Raw genomic sequence first — 21339 nt, forward strand, 5'->3', positions numbered from 1 at the left:
CCGACCTACCTCGGGGAGAACAGGGAGCTGCTTCGCTTCACAATGCTCCCCGCAGGGCCCAAGCGCAAGCGGGCTGCTGGGGCGGGCGCTCCCGTCAGGCCGGAGAGGACGGCGGCAGAGACAGACAGCCGGGCGGAAACCACCCCTAGCCCCCAGGGCTGCAACACACTCTCGGGACTGGTGACTTTAGGGGACTGAGAGGATACCTTCTAAGGAACACATTGTGCTTTAATTCCTGCTGTGTATATGTTGTGTTTACACCCAGAAAAAAGAGATACAGAAAAAAAAAGTAACTTATCAAATAGCTCTATACCGATTTCAAGCTCTAGAACAAAAGTCCTTAAAAAGAGGCACATCCTGGGGCGCCTGGGTGGCTCAGTCATTAAGCGTCTGCCTTCGGCTCAGGTCATGATCCCAGGGTCCTGGGATCGAGCCCCACGTCGGGCTCCCTGCTCGGCGGGAAGCCTGCTTCTCCCTCTCCCACTCCCCCTGCCTGTGTTCCCTCTCTCACCGTGTCTCTGTCAAATAAATAAATAAAATTAAAAAAAAAAAAAAGCACATCCCACATGCTGCAGTTTGTCCTCATGCCAGGGAGGCGGGCGGTCCCCACAGCGCCGGATACCTGGACAAACTCCGGCAGCTCGGCTGGTACGACCCGGACAGATGGGCCGGCCGGCACCTCCGCCATAAGCCCTTGGCAGCCTATTTCCAGAGATGCTCTTCCCAACAGCAAGCAGGCCTCAAAGAGGGGACCGGTCTTGGGGGTAGAGAGCAGGTGTCCCCTCACGTGTCACTAACAGCTCAGGAGAGGGTGTGACCCATGGCCGCACCGGCACCGTCCCCGGGGGCTATCCCACAAGCACGTGGCCACCTGCCAAGCTCTGCGACGGGAAAAGAGCCGCAGAAGAGAAACTCAGGGTCTGAGCCGGCCACAGTCACACTCTTACTCGGGGCCTCAAGGGGGCGCCATCTCTAGGCCTTGGGTTCCTGCGAGGAGGGTGGGAGACCACCCTCAGGGCAGAGCGGGGGGCTGGGGGGGGGTGCCCAGTATTAGTAAGGACATAAAATCTTGAAGCAAATAGCAACGGACACAAACAGGTCACAAAAGAAATGTAGTCAATAACATGAAACCATGATCAACCTTAACAAGGAGAGAAACAAAAATGTAAAATGTTCACCAATTTTCACCTCAATGGGAGAAATGTGTTTTGTTTTCTGGTGACACCATGCGTTCGCAAGCCATGGGAAGGGGACACTCTCCCATGTGGCTCATGGAAGTTTTAAACTGGCTATCTTTCTGGAAAGCAATTTGGTAACATATCATCTGTCTAAAACACTCAGGCCCTTGGACCCCACAACTCTTCTAGGAGTTTTCCCTAAAGAAATAAACAGAAAGACACGGAAGCATAAGTATTTTCACCATAGCGTTAACTTATTATCGTGGAAATATGCTAACGATAATAGAGAAAGGCTAATAGTTACTTTTTGGTTTGACAATGACATTGCCATTTACAAACATGCTTTTAAACACAGCTTAACGACAGCGGAACGCTCAGTGTATAATATTAAGGAAGAAAATCAAGATAAAAACGCTACATATGGCATATGGCATAATCCCGATTTGCGAACAAGGAGATGCCACTACCCAAGCTTCGCGGCACTAGGACCAGGGGCGATTTTGCTTATCGTGACTCTTCTTGCCCGTAGCTGCACCCCCCGCCCCCGCACACACACCCCAGGCCTGTAAGGAGTCCACGCACATGAGAAGCCTGCGGGACAGGATGCACAACGAAGACAAGGGTGGGTGGTGAGCAAAGTCCAGAGTCGGGAAGGGCTCAGGGTCACTAACGTGCTGGCAAATGAAAGCTCAGCCCGCCTCCCAAGCAGCGCAGACACCACCCACCCCCCGCCAGCCCCTTGCCTTCTCCCTGCCGGCTGGCCGCCCCGCTCCAGCCCGCAGCCCGCAGCCCGCAGCCCGCAGCCCGCACCTTCGTCTTGTCCTTCAGGTCCAGAGACTCCATGGGCTTGCTCTGCTGCTGCCCGAAGAGCTCCAGCAGGTTGTCGTAGTTGGTGGTCAGCACCATGGTGCCCCTCTCCATCAGGCTGAGGATGGACTGCAGCACCAGCGGGTTCTGGATGTGCTGCTCCAGGCTGTCGAAAATCTCCATCAGGCAGTCCTGGAAGAAGTTGGGCTTGGTGTCGCCCGTACGCTACAAAGGAGTGGAACAGAAGTTACTAAAAACACCCTCTCTCCGCAAGTACCGAGCACCTAAGCAGCAATGTTCTGGTGCTAGTTTAGAAGAAAGGAAACCCTGACTCGCCGAGTTTACTGAAACCCTGGTGGGGGGAGACAGACCGTGGACAAATAGCGATACGTCGGTAGCGGCCAATGCTACGGGAAACAAAGCCGGGTGCTGCTGGGGGCACAGGCTGGATGGGCCGAAGGGCACCAGGGAGGACCTCTGATAAGGGGCGTTTGAGCAGAGAACTGAGGGAATAAGGGGCCTCTGAGAGCGCGTCCCAAGCAGAGGAAAGAGCAAGTGCAAAGGCACCGAGGTAGCAACAGCACGGTGGGTCCGACGGTGAGCAAGGGGCCCTGGTCGCAGGAGAGGAGCAGGGGTAAGGTCAGCCGGCGAGGCGACCGGAACCAGATCGTGGGAGGCTCTGAAGACCACGGGAGAGGCCTCAGATCGCCCTGCGCGCTGCAGAGGTCCTGCTGTAGAGGAAAGCCTCAGTTAGGGGAAACCAGCGTGGTCTCTGCTGCTGGGAGACCCGGCGGGGTGAGAACGCGAGCCGGCCTCTGGGTGGAGCAGCAGAGCCGCCTCGGGCGAGCGGCGGGGACCAAAGCCTGGCTGGGCCGGGCTCACGAGGACAGGGGAGCATGTGGCAGCAGCAAATGCACACACCCGTCTGGGGGGCCCTGCCGTGAGGGGAGCAGAGCAGTGGGGTGGAGGCTGGCTCACGGGGTCAGGAGGTTTCCTGCGCTCCAGGAAGACCGAGCCCCCCCAGCCACCCCGCCAGCGCCAGCTGAGCAGTCGACGGAGCCGGGACCGTGCACTGACACCAAATACCTCGGCCCGCCCTCAGGACTGTCCGTCGGAGGTCACTCCGTCCCCGTGGATGTCGCAGGTCACAAGACCCTCGTGTGAGCGCTCCTGGCTCCCCGCCCTCCCTTTCTGACACTCTCATGTCCCTCTCCAATCCCGGAAACCCTTCCCTTGTTCCCAGTGGGTCCATCAGCAGGAAACCCCCACATCTCCCTCTTCTTTTGTGAGCGTTCCCTCCTCCCACCACTGGAAACCGGCCCTCGCCATCCCCGAGGCCCTCACGCCCATGGGCCTGGGAGGACAGGGGTGGATGGGGCTTGCCGCCCAGTCTCTCCGGCTGTACTTCTGTCACAGTTCCTGCTGGTTTCTTCGTCCACTGAGATGACTGTTGTGCATCGTGGCCTCCCCCACAGACCTTGTCCCACCTTGGCCACCCAGCCTCCGGTCACATCCCACACCTATCACTCCCAAGAGTGGGGCCCTTCCAGAACTTCTGGCCCAGGCTCCCGCCGTCTGACCCTGCAGCACCTCAGCTCCCAGGGCCGCCCCAACCCCATCAAGGCCGGCACACCACTGGCTCGAGGGCCCCGGACCCTGGGTCTCCAGCCCGCCGGCCTCACTTCTCCCACTCAGCAGCTGACACCCCATAACCTGTCACCGCAACCGTCCCCCGGACAAGCTTCCCACCTCGCCGCCCTTCCTGCGCTTTGCTGGATTTCCCGGCAACTCGGATACAGCGCCCCCCAGCCCACCCCGTGCTCAGCCTGCTCAGCGTGGTGGGGGAATCCCGCCGTCCTGACTGGCCTCGCTTTAACTCCCGTTTAGCAAGTTTTACATGGGTGGGAGCTCTAACTGGGTTAAACAAGCGCCAGCCTCGCTGGCCTCTCTCCGAATGAAACACCTCACCTGAACGTGCCCCCCACCTGCCCCCGGTGCTGCCCAGCACCCCCACACTTCTGTCCATGGACCCGGCCCCTCCTCCCAGGACAGGGCTCAGCAACCCCGTCCTTAAAGGATCAGAGAGCCACTGTTTGAGGCTCTGTGGGCCTCAGGCTCTGTCACAACTACTCAACCCCACACCCCAGCATGAAAGCAGCCACAGACAACATGCAAATGACCCGTGCGGTCGTGTACCAGTAACTGGATTTACAAAACAGGCGGCAGGCCAGGTTTGGCTGGGGCTGTAACTGGCCAGCCCTGCCCTAGATCCCAGTTGCCCCATATTAATAGAAGACCCCCACGTGGGAGATCTGCCCGGCTGAAAACCCTTCCCAGGCTCTGGGAAGCCGGGCACGGCCACGTGGTCGATGTGGCTCCCTCATCAGGCCCTGGAGGGGAGGAGGCAGGAGCTCCCCCGTGTTCCCCTCGCTGGACAGGCACACCGTCATGGCAGGAGCCAGGGTCGGCGGGGAGGCTACCCCACAACACGAGGCAGAGGCCGTGCCATGAAGACAGCAGAGCAGCAAGACAGAGAGACAAGACTCTCCCAGGCTCCCTGATGACTGCGCAGACTCCTTTCCATGCTTTCTGTGCAGCGTCTCCAACACCTGCCCCACCCAAACTCTCAGAGGATGGCTGTGCTTTAACAAGCTAGAAGTAGCGAGCAGAAGCCCGCCACGAGCCTCTACCACGCCATGTGGCTTCCCGGCGGCTGACCTGGCCGAGCAGCTGCCCGAGGCGGACCCCCACGCCTGCACCAGCGCCCGACTTGAGGGCATCCCTTGGTGACGGTCTCCTGTACGTCCTCCCTCCCTACTAGGTCACTTCCACCTGCAGACAAAGCGGCTCTAACTTCTCCCATCCTCAGCAGTTTGCAGGAACCACCTGTCATCTGAAGATCCGTGGATGGCCTGCTTACACCCAAAACACACCTCGAGGACATCCCTCTGCTAACGGAGTATGAAACTCCGCAGCAAGGCGACATCGCAGATGCCCCCGCCCGGATTCAGGTCCCGGCTAGGCTAGCAGGGGCTGCTTCAGGAACCGCGCCCCCCCTGGCCCCCCGGCCCCCCCAGCATGCCTGGCATCACTGCTACTGAGACAGGTGCTGTTCTAATGGACCTGCTCATCAGCCCCCCCTCTGCCGAGAGCTGAGCACCACAGAGGCTCGTAGAAGCGCACGTGTTAGAGCCCCAGGTTCCTCGACCCGGTCCAGAACCACGTTACCCCAGGGAACCCGGAAGCGCCTGTCTGGGAAAGACTTACAGGGGACATCTTCCGGATCAGATCATGTGCGACCACCAGCAGGTCCCGGTCCTTTGTCACCTTCCGGCGGAACTCCGCCACGTCCCCCGGGTGAAGGACCTCCAGCTGCTCGGCGGCCTCGATGACCGCCTCGATGCAGCCCCTCCACGAGCAGAGGGCGGGGATCCCCGGGGCCACGGCGGCGCTCACGCCCGTCCCGATGACCAGCAGCAACTCCTGCGGCTGCTTCCGGATGAGGCTTTTCAGAAACTTTCTACTTAACACAACGGAAGGAGAGAACAGGAGTCAACACGGAAAGTATCGCAGCCACAAGGGAAAACAGTGTCTAGGAATAGCTGTGAAGCGTGAGGTCAAACAAGGCCACACACCCTTCCCTACCTCACACCACCCGATGATAAAGCCTGTGCATTGTTCTCTTCTGTGTATTATTTTACATGTTCTATCCTCGGTCCATAAAGGACCTGGGGACAGTTGTGTCTTAGGCATCTTGAGGCCCCCGTGGTGTTAAGCACCCATTTAAGTGATATATATGGGAACAAAAAGCTATCAATTTTAACTCCTCTGAAGCTGTCAAGAGCCTGTAAATACCAAGCATGATGACAAAATGATCCCTGCTTGCAGTGACAAGTAAGAAAATTCCTGGCCAAAGCTGGTTTTCTGCCTCTTACGCACCCGAGCCCCTCCCGAGCTAACACCTCCTGATCTAGCAACACTTTTAACAAGAACCACCCGTGGTCCACGGAGGGTCAGAGAGTGCTCGCCAGTGACTCCTGGCATGCCTCGTCTCAGACGTGACCCTGGGACCACGTGTTGCTTGGAGACCAGGTTACTGTCACTTCTTTGGGCAAAGAGAAAACTGCCTTCTGGAACGTTTCTTACGCTGAAGCGAAGGGTAGCTGCACAACCGCCAAGCTTCCCTCCTGACACAAGGTTCTCATTCCATGCTCACCTCTGCAGGTGCTAAATAAATATAAGTAACACCGAAGGGGACGTATGACAGAGGCCATCTACCTGTGTGAAGGTGTAGCTGACCTTATTTACCTGGACTTTTGTTCACTTCTGTTTGTTGTCTTTTCCACTGGATCCATCTGTAAATCCTAAAGAGAAAAAGTAGTCAGAAGGGACTTCCACTTCCCAAATAAAAGTTCTTTTATTATATATATTATATATATTATATGAAGAGAGTTCAAGCTGCAATTAAAATCAAAGGTCCTGGATCTTTATTTAAATTAGAATACCTACAAAACGTCATAGACAAAACACATACTTTGTAAGCCACAGGTCCCTCCAACCAGCCAGGCAAAGCCTCAGATGCAGATTATCCGCAGCTCTGCACTGGACAGAGAAGGAATAGGAGGGAACTCGCATCCCACCCGGACGGTGCAGGGGGCGCAGTGGTGGGTGTCCCTTGCCGCCCCCTTTAGGACTCCAGAGGGTTTCCAGTGGACACAAACACAAATGACTTATCACAGAAGGAAGTACGAAAAGTGGCCCAATGGAGTGGAGCCAGGAAGCAGTTTCTCAGGGGTGTCTATGTGTCCCGTGGGGTGCGGTATCCTAGTGCAGATGGAGCCCAGCCCCACCAGCAAGTCTTCCCGGGCACAAGCCCCTTGGCCACGCTGAAATCCAGTCCAAAGAAAGAGTATAAGTAAAAGGTCAATTCTTAGGTTATGTAAAACAAGAATCTTCAACCAGCTAGGTCTCTATTGCCAAACTATCTCCATATTCTACAAATTTTGCACAATCACTTTCCTCCAATTTCCTACTGTAAGACAAGGAAATATACAGAAAAATCAAGCTGAAAACCCCATAACCCTACTACCAATGAGCAAGAACTGTTACGAACATTTGCATATGGCCTCTAGATGGTTTACATTTTTCCCATCATTTGAGTCCAAAGGTCATAGCCCACTTTTTTTCCATGCATTATAATAAAAGCATTTTCCTGACAACCAACTTTGTGCGCAAAAATTTTTCTCTATTTTGGAATCTTTTTTTTTTTTTTAGGAGAGATTTCTGAGAATTGCTGAGTTAAAGAATATTGTACAAAATTTCAGCACATACTGGCAAACTACCTTTCAGAAAAGTGGTCAGCAGAATATGGGGGTGCCCTGCCTGAAAACCACCTTTCTACATGTGCAGTCTTTTTTTTTTTAATCTCAGAATCAGGTCACCAAAAATAATTTCCCAGGGTAGGCAAACAAGGCTCAATCACCTTATGGCATCATTAGATTTTAGAGCTAAATGGGTTCCTAAGAGTATCCCCTGACAATGTACACACAACTGTGTAGACGCCTGGATGCCTCTTCCCACCCTGTTGTGCCCCGCCCTGCCCCGCCTCATCCAGTCCCATCCGGTCCAGTCCCGCCCCACCCCTGCCCGTGGAAAGGGTTCAGAGCTTCCATCAAACTGCCAATGGTGTCTGTGACCTTTCCCCAAATGTTAAGAAATCTCAGTCCACAGGCAAGAAAAATGCTGCTCCCAGATGCCTGTCATCTGTCCAAAGGGAAAGCAAGGCAAAGTTAGGGCTGGTTCTCTACCTTCACTCCATCCTCCTTCCCGATACAAAGTTACTACAAGAGCCATGAGGGTCAAATCTTTTTTTTTTTAACCTACTAGATATCTTCTAAGGAAAAAAACAAACATAGGGGCTTTCCACTACATTAAGAAACCCTGGATGCCAGCCCTGAGATTTCAATGGCTGACCTAACTATTCACCAATCCTCGGTTTTAACAACCATAAAATACGAATTCTTGCTAACTGAGCAAGTTTTGAAAGCTCGAAAATCTCTCCTATGAAAGGTGCTCTGGAAGCTCAATTCGCTGAGTCAAACAGCTCAGGCTCTGACGTGCCAACAACGCAGCTTTCTTAACCTCCCACTTCAGGACAGAACTTGAAACTCATTCCTACTCAATCCTATTGGAGTATGAGATGCTTATCAGCTGACTAATCCAACTGCCTCCCACCCCTGCCCCCCAAAATCATGCACATCCCTTTGAATAGTTACTCCTGGGAAGGGGCCTTTTATCTCAGCCTCCTCTACACACATTGTAGAGTATTTTTCACAGTCACTGGTCAACTAGAGCCTTAAGAAATGCCCCAAACGGCTTCTGTGGTAAAGACCTTTAAAAACCTACCTGTAGTTCTTTCAATTCTTGTGCAACTTTGTGCTCGTGGAGTCCTATGCAGGACTATCGTACAAACTGGAAACCTAAACACTGCATTTGCACATCTGCAAAAGGGTATGAACAATTCCAACTTCTGTGGGCTAGAATTAACTCCAAAATTATGTGATCCCACAGTTTTCCAAAAGAACTTATCCCTGTAAGCACTGAACATTTAGAGAACAGATCCCAGCTTGCCCTCCCGTGCAGTCTGCTGCTGGTTTAAATGCTCAAACCTCTTTGTCTGCCTGAGCTCGATGAAGGTCAGGAGCTGGCTCCTCAGACGGCACTTCGAACAGAATCCCAGGCTCCTACCTCAACAGGCAGATGCACCTCTAGACTTCCACACCGCTGTGCACCTTTAAGAATCAAAGTCGCCAACAGGGAAGTCCCCAGTGATAGGAAGTCTCCACACACGTGCTGGGATGAGCCGCACGGCTGCCCATATTTAGACATCCACAGCTCATTCTAACACTGCATGCTAGAGACACGACCTCACTTCCTGTTCTTTCAGCAGAGTTCACATCAGAGCCAAATCTCACCAGAACCTAGAAAGTACCCCCAAATCGCTCCTTCTTCTGAAACCAAGGGCCAAGGAGATTTCCAAAGCAACTCGTACCAGATGCAGGACGGACAGTGAGCCTCTGCCAGTCGGCTCCCATACTCAACACCACTCTGCTAGGCCAGTCAGCTTCGCTAGGACAGCAACAAAAGCCTTCAGAGACCTTTTAGAAGCTGCATCTTTCGGTTTCCTTGGTGACCGTGCCGTCACCACAGTTTGCAGGCCCAAAGCCAAGTTTTCATAGCAACCCATTTTTTTTTTCAAGGACTTATCAGCATTTTCTGAAAGCAAACTCAGGCCCCAACACAGATCTGTAGAAGCAGTTCCTGTCCTTTTCATCTAAAGCCATGAATAAAAGTCCTCACAGGATGTTTTCTGCTTCCAAATCTGAGATCACAAGTATATTATGAACTAGCTTCAGAGTAGCCAGAGACTGCCTTATTCTTTGAACCCCCAGCATCCAGCACGAAAGACATGTTCATCACACTGAGTCCAACGCAAAAGAGAATCAACTATGAACACGGCCCTTGTTATTTACAGCTAGCAACACAGAGCCCCCTCCCAACTCCCTAACCCCACTGTATCAGACCGCTCATGAGCTTCCCCTACCATCCTGCCTCCTGCTAACCACACCGTGCACAGTCCCCGCACTCCTAACTCCGGACCTCATCGTGTGACTTCTTTGGCCAACAAGAGATGGGCAAGCAAGCAAGCGTCTGGGGAGTGCTTTGACTCTGGAGCCAGCCGTCTTGGAACTCGGGCCCCGGAAAGCATGGTCTCGCCTCCCGGGAGGGTGAATGGCCTCCAGGCGAGAGCTGAGCCACACGGTCAGGACACCCCAGCACCCGTCCACCCAACACGTCAGGGGCTGCCTGGGGCTATTCAGTGCCAGTCCAGCAGCCAGATCACAACTGCAGGAGATCCCAGGGAGGCCAGCCGGAGACCCGCGGAACCAGGCCCAGACGCTGATCCGCAGAAGTGACCTCTGAAGCGCTCACTACCCCACTGTTCTCCGCCGCCAACAAGAGCACAGGGATGGGAAAGGAAGAGGACAGAAGTGTCAAGAGAAGAAAAAAGGAATGAACGGCTCAATGAGGGCTCCAATCCACAGTTTGGAGGGGGAAGGAGAAAACGTGTGTCCAGAATAGTCTTTGTTAAGTTAGCATAACAAAAAAAGTTAAATTAAAACGAATTCGTTTCTATGACAAATTACACTTTCACTTTACAAGCACAAACCGTGAATCAGAATCTGTCGGGTCCTCAAAAGTATCCTTAGAAAAACCTCTTCGTTTTTTTCTACAAATGGGTTTTATGAAGGGAGATGAGAGCTCTTGAGTTGTGTAGCACCTGGCTACGGGGAAGAGGGCTGAACTTAAGATGTATACACAAAATACACTCCTCTCACACAGCAGGGGAGGGGATGCTGCAAATATCTGCTGAAGTTTCCAGATGTTAGCTTTTACTTCACCTGTAGTCGATCCCTAGAGTGATGGAATGAGATGCTCCCAGAACACGTGGAAGAAGTCTGACACTGGTCACTGTAAGTGACTGGCAGCAGGGCCCGCCCTTGTAGAACATACTAGCAAGAATACCCCCTGCTACAGTGACACAGTAACCCACGCTGGGCAACGATGTATCGATGTGCTGCTCACAGAAGACAGAAGACTGGGGGAGCGCTGGGGGCACGGGGTAGAGGCACCCTGCATGCTTGAAAATCTGCGTCTCACCTTTGACTCCCCAAAAAACTGAACTACTAATAGCAAGAGCACAAGGGATCACTTGTTACTGAGACACAAAATTTACGGAGAGATGAACCGTTCATGGGGAGATTAGGGCGCGACATTTCAGGCAGATCGGGCAGTCCTCGACCTCCCCACACGTGCAACAGGCATTAGCTACGAAATAAGGACAGCCGGACAGGGTTACTGCAGTCAATTTTATGCAGTTACCTTTTAATACTTCATCTCTACGTTGGTTTACATTTTCTCTCCACTGAGAACGAAGTCATGTACAATCTATAAATCTGGATGAATTTTAACTTTTTTATAACAGATTTGTGTAGACTTTATCGTAGTAAATGATAAAACAGACTAGTATCTACAAATACCTTACGCATTCATGACATACCTTTTTCTGAATGTTTTAGTTCAAGGTCATGCAGCTTGTCTGTTTTTCTTCAAATTGTCGCAAATCTCAAAATAACATCCAACAGATGTACTGAAAACAATCTGTGTGTAAGTGGACCCACACAGTTCAAATCCATGTTGTTCAAGGGTTGACTGTTATTAGTATTAAGTGTAATCCATGGAACCAGTGTGGTTCCTAAGGACTGGGATGTCCTACAAGGAGGCCAAAACCTAGCCATTGTACTCTCACTCCACCAAGGCAGGCCTGGAGCCCTGGGAAGCATAAAGAAGTCTTTTCCCGGTGCAGGTCCCCCTACAGCACACTCCGGCGACTCCCAAAACTCCTAACACCAACACTGCTGGTTAACACCGTCCTCTCCTTTTACTCTGATGGGATTCCCACAAACTGCCGCCTTTTTTTTTTTTTTTAAGATTTTATTTATTTATTTGACAGAGAGAGACACAGTGAGAGAGGGAACATAAGCAGGGGGAGTGGAAGAGGGGGAGGCGGGCCTCCCGCGGAGCAGGGAGCCTGATGCAGGACTCAATCCCAGGACCCTGGGATCCACGACCTGAGCCGAAGGCAGACGCTTAACGACTGAGCCACCCAGGCGCCCCCAAACTGCCTTTTTCATAGCAACCTGGCCTCCCATGTGGACTCAGGGGTGGGGGGCATAGAAGCAGAAATCACTGGGTAAGCAGAGTAGGCTTCAGAGGACATCTGACAGCCATACTTACAACCCCAAATGAATCATCTGGAAGTGATAAAGGTATTTCTGGTGAGTTTGATTAGCATGACTAGGTTCGCCTGATCTGGAAACAAGGTGCAAATGGACAACAATCAAGCTTCCAGAACTGCAAAAGAGAGGTTTAGCCCAGAGACCACAACAGAGGCAGCACTGGGGCCACCACGGGGGAAACACCACCCCTTCCCCAGCAGGGACACCTCTCTGAACCGGTTTCCAAACGTGTCAGCTGTCTGTGAAAACTTCAGGTGAGTCCACTATCCCAGAGATTCTTAATCAGCTGTAAAATGTTTACCGCTATATATAAACTACCGGCGCAGCGGCGGACCACCCTCAACATCTGGGGGCTTCCAGCTCGACCACATACTCATTTAGCCACAGTTCTGCTTAGACTTCCTACCAGCCGTTCCTAACAAGGCATCTTTGGCAGGATTGGTTTTTCTTCAATTTACAGAAAACACAAAACCTTAATTTGAACACATGACAATTGACCAATCACTTTTTAAATGCAGTCAAAATAAGTTACAACAGGAAAAAAAAAAAAAAAGGCTTCTTTTTAACAGTTATAATGTATTCATTTGTTTCTCGAAACCAGTGCCTCCGGAGTTGCTTGGGCATATATCCCAAAGGAAGAAAACAATAAAACCCACCACTCACAGGAAATGTCCAAGTCGCAGTTTGGTTACAATGGCAACATGAGTTACTGACATTTCCTGTACCCTTACTAGCTTCAGGGGGAAGTACTTGGCTCTTTACATGCATTATCTCACTTAATCCTGTCAAGAACCCCGCGAAGTGGTCATTCCTATTGCCCTCATCTGGCGAGGCCGACAGCAAACCCTTCCAGAGGCCAGTCACCAATGGTAAATAGAGTCCTGTGCGCTTCCTCCTGACCTGAGTGCAGCTCAGAACGGCAAACAAATATACCTGACATTTTACCAGCAACCTCGCCAACCACTAGTGTTCTGTTTTGCAGCGTGTCCAGCAGATGAGACACGTCGAATTAACTCAGATAGACACGTTACTTAATGAGAAGACAATAATGGTGAGATACACCACCACAAAGGCCAAAGGCAGGCTGACCCGCCAGCGTTTAGCCATCCCAAGAAAAATAAGAGGTGTTCTAGAAAGCAAACCTCTAATGAGATGTAACATTACAGAATCCTAGAGCTGGAGGGATGCAAATGGTTACGGGGTGCCAGATGCCCTAATTTTAGAGCAGTGAAAATGGAGATTCTGGGAGGTAGTGACCTAGTCCCGGCCCCCCGAGGAGTTAGAGACAAGCTAGAAACTCGCTCCGGGCTCATGCCCCTAACCTTGCACTATCCTGGGCACTACCTGCTCCCCTGTGAGTCCAAAACTTCCTCTAAAGCACTCATTGCAACTAAGGCACCTCTTTTTACCACCAAATCTTCACAAATAACCATGGCGTTTAGCAGTTTCGCCGGCTCCCTTACACGGCTCATTTTCCAGAAATGCTAAGAACAGCAGCTGCTGTGAGGAAGTCTAAGAGGCTGCAGGCAAAACCACCAGCTCCCAGCAGTTTTCTGTTTGATCTAGGCCGGCTCAACACCCCACGGTCCATGCTGACTTCAGCGGGGACAGACCAGACGCGCAGGGCTGGGCAGGAACCAACGCCACCTCTCAAAAGGACCTCACTCTCCCAGCAAGGAGAGGCTCCAGGCTCTAGCAGGGTCTCTAGGAAAGAGCCCAGACTTCGGAGTTCAAACAACCAGGGGCTGGCTGTACTACTTAACACAGGGGTAGGTAACTTACTCTGGGTCTCTCTTTCCTTTATCTGTAAAAAAGGAATCCTATCTCACGTCTCCTAAGGTTGCTGGAAACATTAAAAGGGTAACATTTAAAAGAACACAGCCTAAAACAGGATGCTTCCCACTACACCCTGATGTGACTGGCTGTCCTTCCTGGATTTAATTAGTTAAAATTAAATAAATCTACAAATTCAGTTCTTCAGTCCCACCAGCCTTACTTGAAGTGCCTGATAGCCACATGAGACGAGTGCCTCGGAGAACACAGATCCAGAATGTTTTTCACCACCACACAAAATTCCATGCCCTCGGCCACTGCCTACATTCTCACGACTTGTGTGGGCTACGGAGAGCCACCCTGCTGCCAGTCCCACACGGTCCCCGGAGGGACATTTCTGACAACGCGCATCTGAACTTGCCTCTCCTTCAGGGACTTCCCATTTCCTTCAGGGCCCCTGAGTCCAACCTCCAAACCCTCTATCCTCTTTCATCTCTGAGAACCTGCCCCTCCACGCTGCCCCCCGTGCCACGTGCACATCTCCCGCGTGGGCGTGGGGCTCGCGGTGACACACAGACAAGCAGTTACCCTGAAGCCCTCGAGACGATCCACCCTTTGGGCAAAAGGACACAACCTCTCCCACAGGGACTAATAATTTCCAAAGTCAATCTCCAGGCAGCAGAGTGTAGGCTCCGCCAGGAAAGGGCTGAACAGCGGTCTCTGGGGTCTAGACTCGAGAACAACTGTGCTTGAGGAAGCCACAGTCGGCACCGTGACCACGCCGGTCCGGGACCCTCTATCTCTCAGCCAGCTTCCAGACAACAGCCGCCACAACCAGTGATTGTTCATCAACACAAAACCCATCTCCCTCCCCTCCGCAGGCCGGACTCAGTGCCTGCATCCCGACCCCCCTCACCCACCCCCTTCTTTGCCACGCCGCGTCCCAAACCCTGCACTCTGCCAAACTTCCCGATTTCCCCATTCTGGTCTCCCTGGAATCTCCCTCAGTCCTCCCCACAGACCAGCTCCTACCTTGCTTCAGCCCTGAGCTGCATCACCATTTCCTCAGGAGACAGAAGCAGTAATTCAAGAAAGGACCAAGGGCACGAGCCTCAGGGAACAATGGATTCACCCCACTTAAGATTCCCTCTAATACTACCCTGAGGACCTTTTCATTAACGAAGCAATCCATCTCCACCCGTCCCCCAGGATGGTTTTCTGCTCCAGCCACACTTGTTTCCAAAATCTGCTATGCTTTGCGGCAACACCTACACACACACACACACACACACACCCTGGAATGACTGTGGCAAACTTTTCAACCTCAACCTTCAAGGTCAGCGCACCTGTTACCTGTCAGCTTTCCTCCCCTTCAAAAAGCCCTCCAGAACACCGCTTCCTGGGAACTGGGCTCCCACCCCAGCTGGGCTGCAGGCCACTACTCAGCTATTCTCACCCTGTGACAATCACCTACTTGTTAACCCTCCCCGGTCCATCCCGCCCACATGGGGCCCTGAGAGCAAGGACTCTGTCATCTCCAGCTGGTGCCAATTCCTGGAAACTACCGGGCATTCAGAAAGAAAACAAAAACAAAACTCCACGAATGAAAAAACTAAGCCAAGGAGACAAGCTCAAAGTCTGATTTGCCCTAACTCCCTCACCTGCGCAGTTCTCCCTCCCTCCACGAGGTCAGATCGGTTCTCTAGACTCTTCTGCGGGGCCTCTGGAGTCTCACCAAAGAGCATTAAAAGTTAAACACCGTCCCTGCTCCAGCCTCAACACAACAGTAAACACAAATGAAAATGTGGGGGCCGAGATCACACCCCCTGCCCGGTTACAAAGGGTCATCAGGTGACCTATTAGATGCCCCTACTTCAGTTATCTTATCATCAGGAATTTTCACACCCCGGGGAAGACCGTCACAGATGCCCCTCGGGGGTCCTGGACCTCAGGTTTGAGAAACCCTGCCTGGAGATGAGCCGAACGGGGGCTGGACGCTCAGAGCAGGCGGTAGAGAGAGGCAGGGGGGAACCCCGGGGTGGGGGTGGGGGCGGCGGCGGCGGCCCCGGGCTCTGGGAGGGGGCTGGGGAGCGAGGGCACCGGGGGCCTGCGCACCTGGACGGCTGACCCGGGGCGGGCTCGGGGGTCCTCGGGCAATCTCAGGAGGCCCTCGGGGGGTCCGGGCGTCTAGGGGAAATCCTGAATGATTTCGGGCTTCCGCAGTCCTGGAAGTGGCAGGGGCAGAGGTGGCCAGGGACTGCGACAGGGTCTCGGGGACCAGCGGTCCTGAGGGGCGTCTCGGCGGCTGGGGGACCCCGGGGAAGGCGGGGAGGGGTCACCGGGACCGAAAGCGCTCTGGGCCCGGCCCCCCGGGCCTCCCCGCCCACCCCCCTCACCTGCGGGGCCAGCTCCCGCCGCCGCCTTCCCGCTCAGCGGTCCACCTCGCCGCGGGGTCTCGGGGTGGCCGCGCGCTCCCCGCGCTGGGCGGGGCGGGCGGAGGGCGGCCAGCGGGCGGAAGGCTGCGCGCGCAGCCGGGGCGGGGCCGGGGCCGGCACCGGAGCGGGAGCGGACGCCGCGTCGCCCTCAGCCGCCGCGCTCCCGCTGGCCGACCGCGGCACCGCCGCAAAGTCTTCCCCCGCACGCCCGCCGTCGCCGCGCGGAGGTTCCGCCCGAAACCAACGGCCCCGCGAGGCCAAGGCCCCGCCCCCGGCCGCCGGCCCCGCCCCGCCCCGCAGCCCCGCCCCCTCGGGCTCTCCGGCGCAGACGCGGTGGAGGGCGCGCGGAGAGCTCGCGCCCTCGAACCCGCCGGGTTGCGCGTCCTCGCTCCTCGCGTCTGCAAAATGGGCGCAGGCGCACTTTGTGGGGACGTGGCGAGCGTTTCCGTGAGGCCGGAAGCGCCGCTCGGCTGCCGCGCCCTGGGCCGCGTTTGTGCGCGGCTTCGGCGCCCCGGGCCCGGGCTGCGGGCCAGAGTCCTCTCCCCGGCCCCGCGCTCTGCTCTTTCAGAGCCCGTCGACCTCAGAACCTACGCACGCTTGTTACCGTCTCTCTCCCTGCCCCACGGGCGTCCCTGGGTCCCCAGAAGCTCGCACGGAGCCGGGCGGTCGGAGCCCAGTGTGGGTGGATGCATGGGGGCCCTCCCCGTGCGCTCCCCTCATCCAGAAACGCGCTTCCGCACAGGCTGAGAGTGGCACCGGCTGGGGTTCGGCCCCCGAGGCCCTGTGGCCTGTCCCTCTGTGCCCCAGGGTCGGCGTCCGTGAGACTGGGGTGCTGGGGCGAACTCGGGTCACGCGTGCGTGGACTTGGCACAGGAGCACGCAGTCCTATTACTCGGGCGGCCCCCTCCTCCTCTTGTCTGCCCCTTGGAAGTCAGCTTCCCTGAATAAGACCCGATTGGCTCAGAAAACACTTCCTCTGCGCAGCCTTCCCAGATCCGCCCTCCCTGCCCTGCCCGAGCCAGCCCGAGTTAATGATTATTTCTTCGCTCCTCAGCACTGTTTTTAAAGCTTTAAAGGTGATTGTTAACATCCCCCAACCCACCCGGGAAGCGTCTGCGGTTCAGCCTGTGAACTTTCGGGGGCCCAAGACACTGTGGGGGACGGTGGCTTGGGAGTAAACAAGGCAGAGGTGGGCTCCCTGTGTGGTGCGGGGCACTCACCTGAGCACTTGGTCCGTCCGAGCGCCTTCGTTCAGCCCCCGGAGCATCCCCGGGTGGAAAGCGCCATCGTGATTATTGCCAGAGAGACGCAGCTGCTCTCAAGTTGTGGAAAATTACTGAGAGGTGGTGCCACCTGGCTGCCTTGAGCATTCTCGGGGTAGATAAGGGGCTGGCACGGTGCTGGCGTCCTGGCGTGCGTGTCACGTGGTGCAGTCATTGGTGTCCTAGCCTCCTCCCAGCTGCCATGAGCATGCCCTAGTGTGTGTTGAACAAAGGAGTAAATATGTGTGTGCGTGAAGCAACGAGGCTCAGCATCCCGAGCCCAGGGACCAACTCCATTCATTTCCGTACTATGGTGCTCTCGTGGGCACACGACAGGGGCTGCAGGTGAAACACTGGAGTGCTAGGAACGGAGCTGCTTTTGTGTGCCTGTATTCATGATTGTTTACTGAGCACTTACTACGTGCCACATTCTAAACGCTTCCTACACATCTTCATATTCACAGTCACACCGTACGCAGTAGGTATTATTCCCCTTTAACAGACTGAAAAACAGAGGACTGAGAGTACCCAGGCCAAGGTGCAAAGTGGGTATCTGCTTGGTACGGCTGCCAGGGGCTATCTGGCTACAGAGGGAGCTTGGCACTGTCAGAGAGGAGAGAAGGCCCAGAGTCACCGACAGGGTCCCCAGGAGGGGCGACAGAAAAGACAGCAGAGACCAGCCAACAGTCCTTCCGTCCTGGAGAAGAAGTTGTTGCTTTATTGTGTGGGAAGACCCACATCATAACACAGATGCGCCGCACTGGTGTAAGAAGCCAGACACCCATGCCTCATATGCCCTGGACCACAGCTGCCATGGATCACATACACCGCACACACACAACCTCACCCTGTGCGTTTAAGTCCCCGCATTACACATGCATGCTATAGATGCTCCAACGGAAAAGGAGCTAATTGTGCCTTTCGGACACCCCCTCCCCCATCAGTTTCCTGCAGGAACTTGTGTTGTCAGCAGGCCAGCAGGTAGGGCTGCCATGTCAGCGCTGGGCAGAGGTGGGGTGTGTGTGGCTAGTGGGATGGGTCTGCTGGCAGGAGAAGGAGGAAGGGAGCTTCGCCAATGCACCTTGGAAAGTCTCTCCGGCCCTTTTTCTGCCCCATCCCCACTCACACACAGGCCCCAGCTCAGGCCTCCCCAATGCTGACCTGGAAGTTTCCAACAGCCTGCTCTAGGGTCTCCACTCACCAATCCATGTCCCCCAGCCCCTGGCAGCTGTGATATGGCCAGGGGGACCAGCATGGCCACTGAACAAATCTGTACTGAGTGCACACTCTGCTAGGAGCTGAGGACACAGCCCGAGAACCATCCCCTGAACTCACGGGGCTGACACTGTAGGAGGGGAAGCAGGCAGTAAACACACCTGTCAGAGTGGGACGAGGCTATAAAGAAAAAGGAAGTTTGGGTGAGGACAGACCCCACAATGAAAATAAAAGGGCAATAGACAGACCAGGGAGAAATTTGCAAGACGTGTATCTAACTAAGGACCCAACTAGAACATAGAAAGAACTCTTATAACTTATAATAAGAAGACAAACAACCCAATTTTCTAGAACTTGAACACATGCTTCATCGATGTAGCTCTATGGATGGCAAATAAGAACCTGAAAAGATGCTCAGCCTTTTTAATCATTGGGGAAATGCAAATCAAAACCATAATGAGATAGCACTGCACACCACTCAAACGGCCAAAATGGAAAAGACCGACCATACCAAGTGTTGTTGTGGGTGTGGAGAAACCGGAACTCTCACGCGCTGCCCTTGGGAGCGTGAAGTGTTACACCTATAGAAAGGCTAAAATAAAAGGTAGTGGTGGGGCGCCTGTGTGGAAGGATTCGCCGTGACCCCCTGTTCGGTTAAGCATCTGCCTTCGGCTCAGGTCATGATCCCAGGGTCCTGGGATTGAGCCCCGCGTCAGGCTCCCTATTCAGTGGGAAGTCTGCTTCTCCCTCTCCCTCTGCCTCTGTTTGTGTTCCCTCTCTCGCTGTGTCTCTCTGTCAAATAAATAGATAAAAATCTTTTAATAAATAAATAAATAAATAAATAAATAAATAAATAATTACAGGTGACATCGCTGGTGGGAATACATAATGGTATGGCCACTTGGAAAACAATTTGGTGGGTTAAACATAGAATGGCCATGTAACGCAGCAATTCCACTCCTAGGTACATACCCAAGACATCTGAAAACAGGTGTTCACACAAGTACATGAAAATGCATGCTCAGAGCAGCACTGTTCTAAATAGCCAAACAGTAGCACGATAACCAAGTGGGGGAAATAATCCAAATGTCCACCAATGGATGAACGAGAGATCCATACAATGGACTACTTACTACTCAGCCATAAAAAGGAACAAAGCTCTGACACCTGCTACAATGTGGGTGAACCTCAAAAACAGGATGCTAAGTGAAAGCAGCCAGGCACAAAAGGTCACACATTGTATGACTCCATTGATATGAAATGTCCTGAGCAGGTGAATCCATACAGGCAGAAAGCAGATCCGTGGCTGTCAGGGACACGGGATGGGGGAGGAGGAAATGGGGAGTCACTGCTTCATAGATACAGAGTTTCCTTTTGGGGAGATGAAAACATTCTGGAACTAGGTAGAGGTGATGGTTGCATAACGTTGAGAATGTACTGAATGACACTGGTTTGCTTTGAAATAGTTTCTTTTATGTTATGTGAATCTCATCTCAATTAAAAAGAAAATAAATACAGGCATGTTATAAAGCAGAATGCAAACTTGCATGAATTTCCAACAACAGCAGACTTCCAGGGAGCTTTGCCTCCCCTCTGCTGCTGCTGGGGATTCTCTGAGAGAAGCTCTGGAAGGACTGTCCTAACTGAGGCAGGGCTGGGGAGGATGCACAAGACGGGGGAAGCGGGAATTCCAGTGGCTGCCCAGGCCAGCTTCCTGTGTCCTGCAAGACAGTCTTGAGGGACTGGGAGCTGGTCCAAGGCACACCCTTGAGAGCAGCCCCATCACTCCCTCCCATCCCCACTGCCCAGGGACTGGGCTCCTCTCAGCTCCTGGGACCCTCAGCTGCTCTGGCTTCTCCTGACCCCTCCCTGCCTTTAGGTTTCTTCCCACAGCTTCTGCCCTCCAGCCTCCTCAGCTTTGGAACCCTCTAGCAGATCTGTGGCTGTCTCAGCATCCGTGCCCCCAGAGGATGATCTGGGGCCCTCAGAGCACCCCATCCGACCACTGCTGATGAAGCCCAGTGGGGAGCATGCTGCCACTCAGGAATGCAGCCTTCCTCACAGCTGGCAGGTAGCATTCCTGCTTTATAACCCAGTCCTGCTCTGACAAATTTCTCCTTTTGGTGATGGGAAGCGGGACTGTGACTCCTTTTGCACATTCCCCAAAGGGAGGTGGTCTTGCTACCTGGCTCAGAAGACAGAAGTGAGTCATCTGAGCCAAGAAGCAGGACTGGGAGAGTCCCTTCACCCCCCAAGTGGACTTGGTGCCCCTCTTCTGTGTCCCGAAGCCTCTTCTGCCCACCCACCGTGGGGCCTTCAGGGAAAGCTGAGAAGGAGCCTTGAAATCAGCCATTTACATCAGCCCATTTTACAGATGAGAAAGCTGAGCCCCAGAGGGAAGGAGCTGGCTGCTGGGGGTGACAGGAGCTGCCAGAAGCTGCCCCCAGGGGGCCCAGTTGGCTTCCAGTACCTCATAGCCAGCGAACTCCAAATACCATCTAATGACTGCATGCACAGCCCTTCTCTCAGGACCCCCCCAGCTCATGAGAGGCAATCAGGGTGGGACTGGTTCCCCCATCTTCCAGATGTTCTGACAGCCCCAGTTTTCCTAACCCTCACCACTTCCACTCTGACTGAAAAGTAGCCCCCTGACCCACCCTCTAGAGAAACATTCCAACCCCTCCATATGACATCAACTCATTCACTCATTCATCCACCATCTCACTTGTTCATTCGGTACATCTCTATTGAACTCAGAATCTTGGGAAGATTTTATTAAAGTTGTTCCTGCAAGTTGGACCAACATGCC

At 53.8% G+C, this 21339-nt stretch overlaps 1 protein-coding gene across 15 annotated transcripts in view; it reads right to left on the minus strand.

Moving 5' to 3' along the window:
- Positions 1-17428, minus strand: part of FAM118A (family with sequence similarity 118 member A) — a 46055-nt gene extending 28627 nt beyond the window's left edge. For 3 of the 15 annotated variants that reach the window (XR_004676028.1, XR_004676021.1, XR_004676029.1), the window contains exons 1-4: positions 8391-9547; positions 6294-6349; positions 5253-5508; positions 1989-2210 (exon numbers count right to left, since the gene is read on the minus strand). Coding sequence is in view for 1 of the 15 variants with exons in the window: in XM_034987315.1 (XP_034843206.1) it covers positions 1989-2210; positions 5253-5508; positions 6294-6340 (525 nt within the window). In the remaining 14 variants the exon portion in view is untranslated. Of the gene's footprint in view, positions 1-1988; positions 2211-5252; positions 5509-6293; positions 6350-8390; positions 9548-11106; positions 11501-15733; positions 15964-16014; positions 16119-17273 lie in introns of those variants that run through there. The other 12 variants (XR_004676025.1, XR_004676026.1, XR_004676030.1 and 9 more) reach the window with 12 other exon arrangements.
- Between the last annotated feature and the right edge of the window lie 3911 nt (positions 17429-21339).

This window comes from Mirounga leonina, unplaced genomic scaffold (assembly GCF_011800145.1).
Source record: "Mirounga leonina isolate KUSES-001 unplaced genomic scaffold, KU_Mleo_1.0 Mir_418, whole genome shotgun sequence".
Lineage (NCBI taxonomy): Eukaryota > Metazoa > Chordata > Mammalia > Carnivora > Phocidae > Mirounga > Mirounga leonina.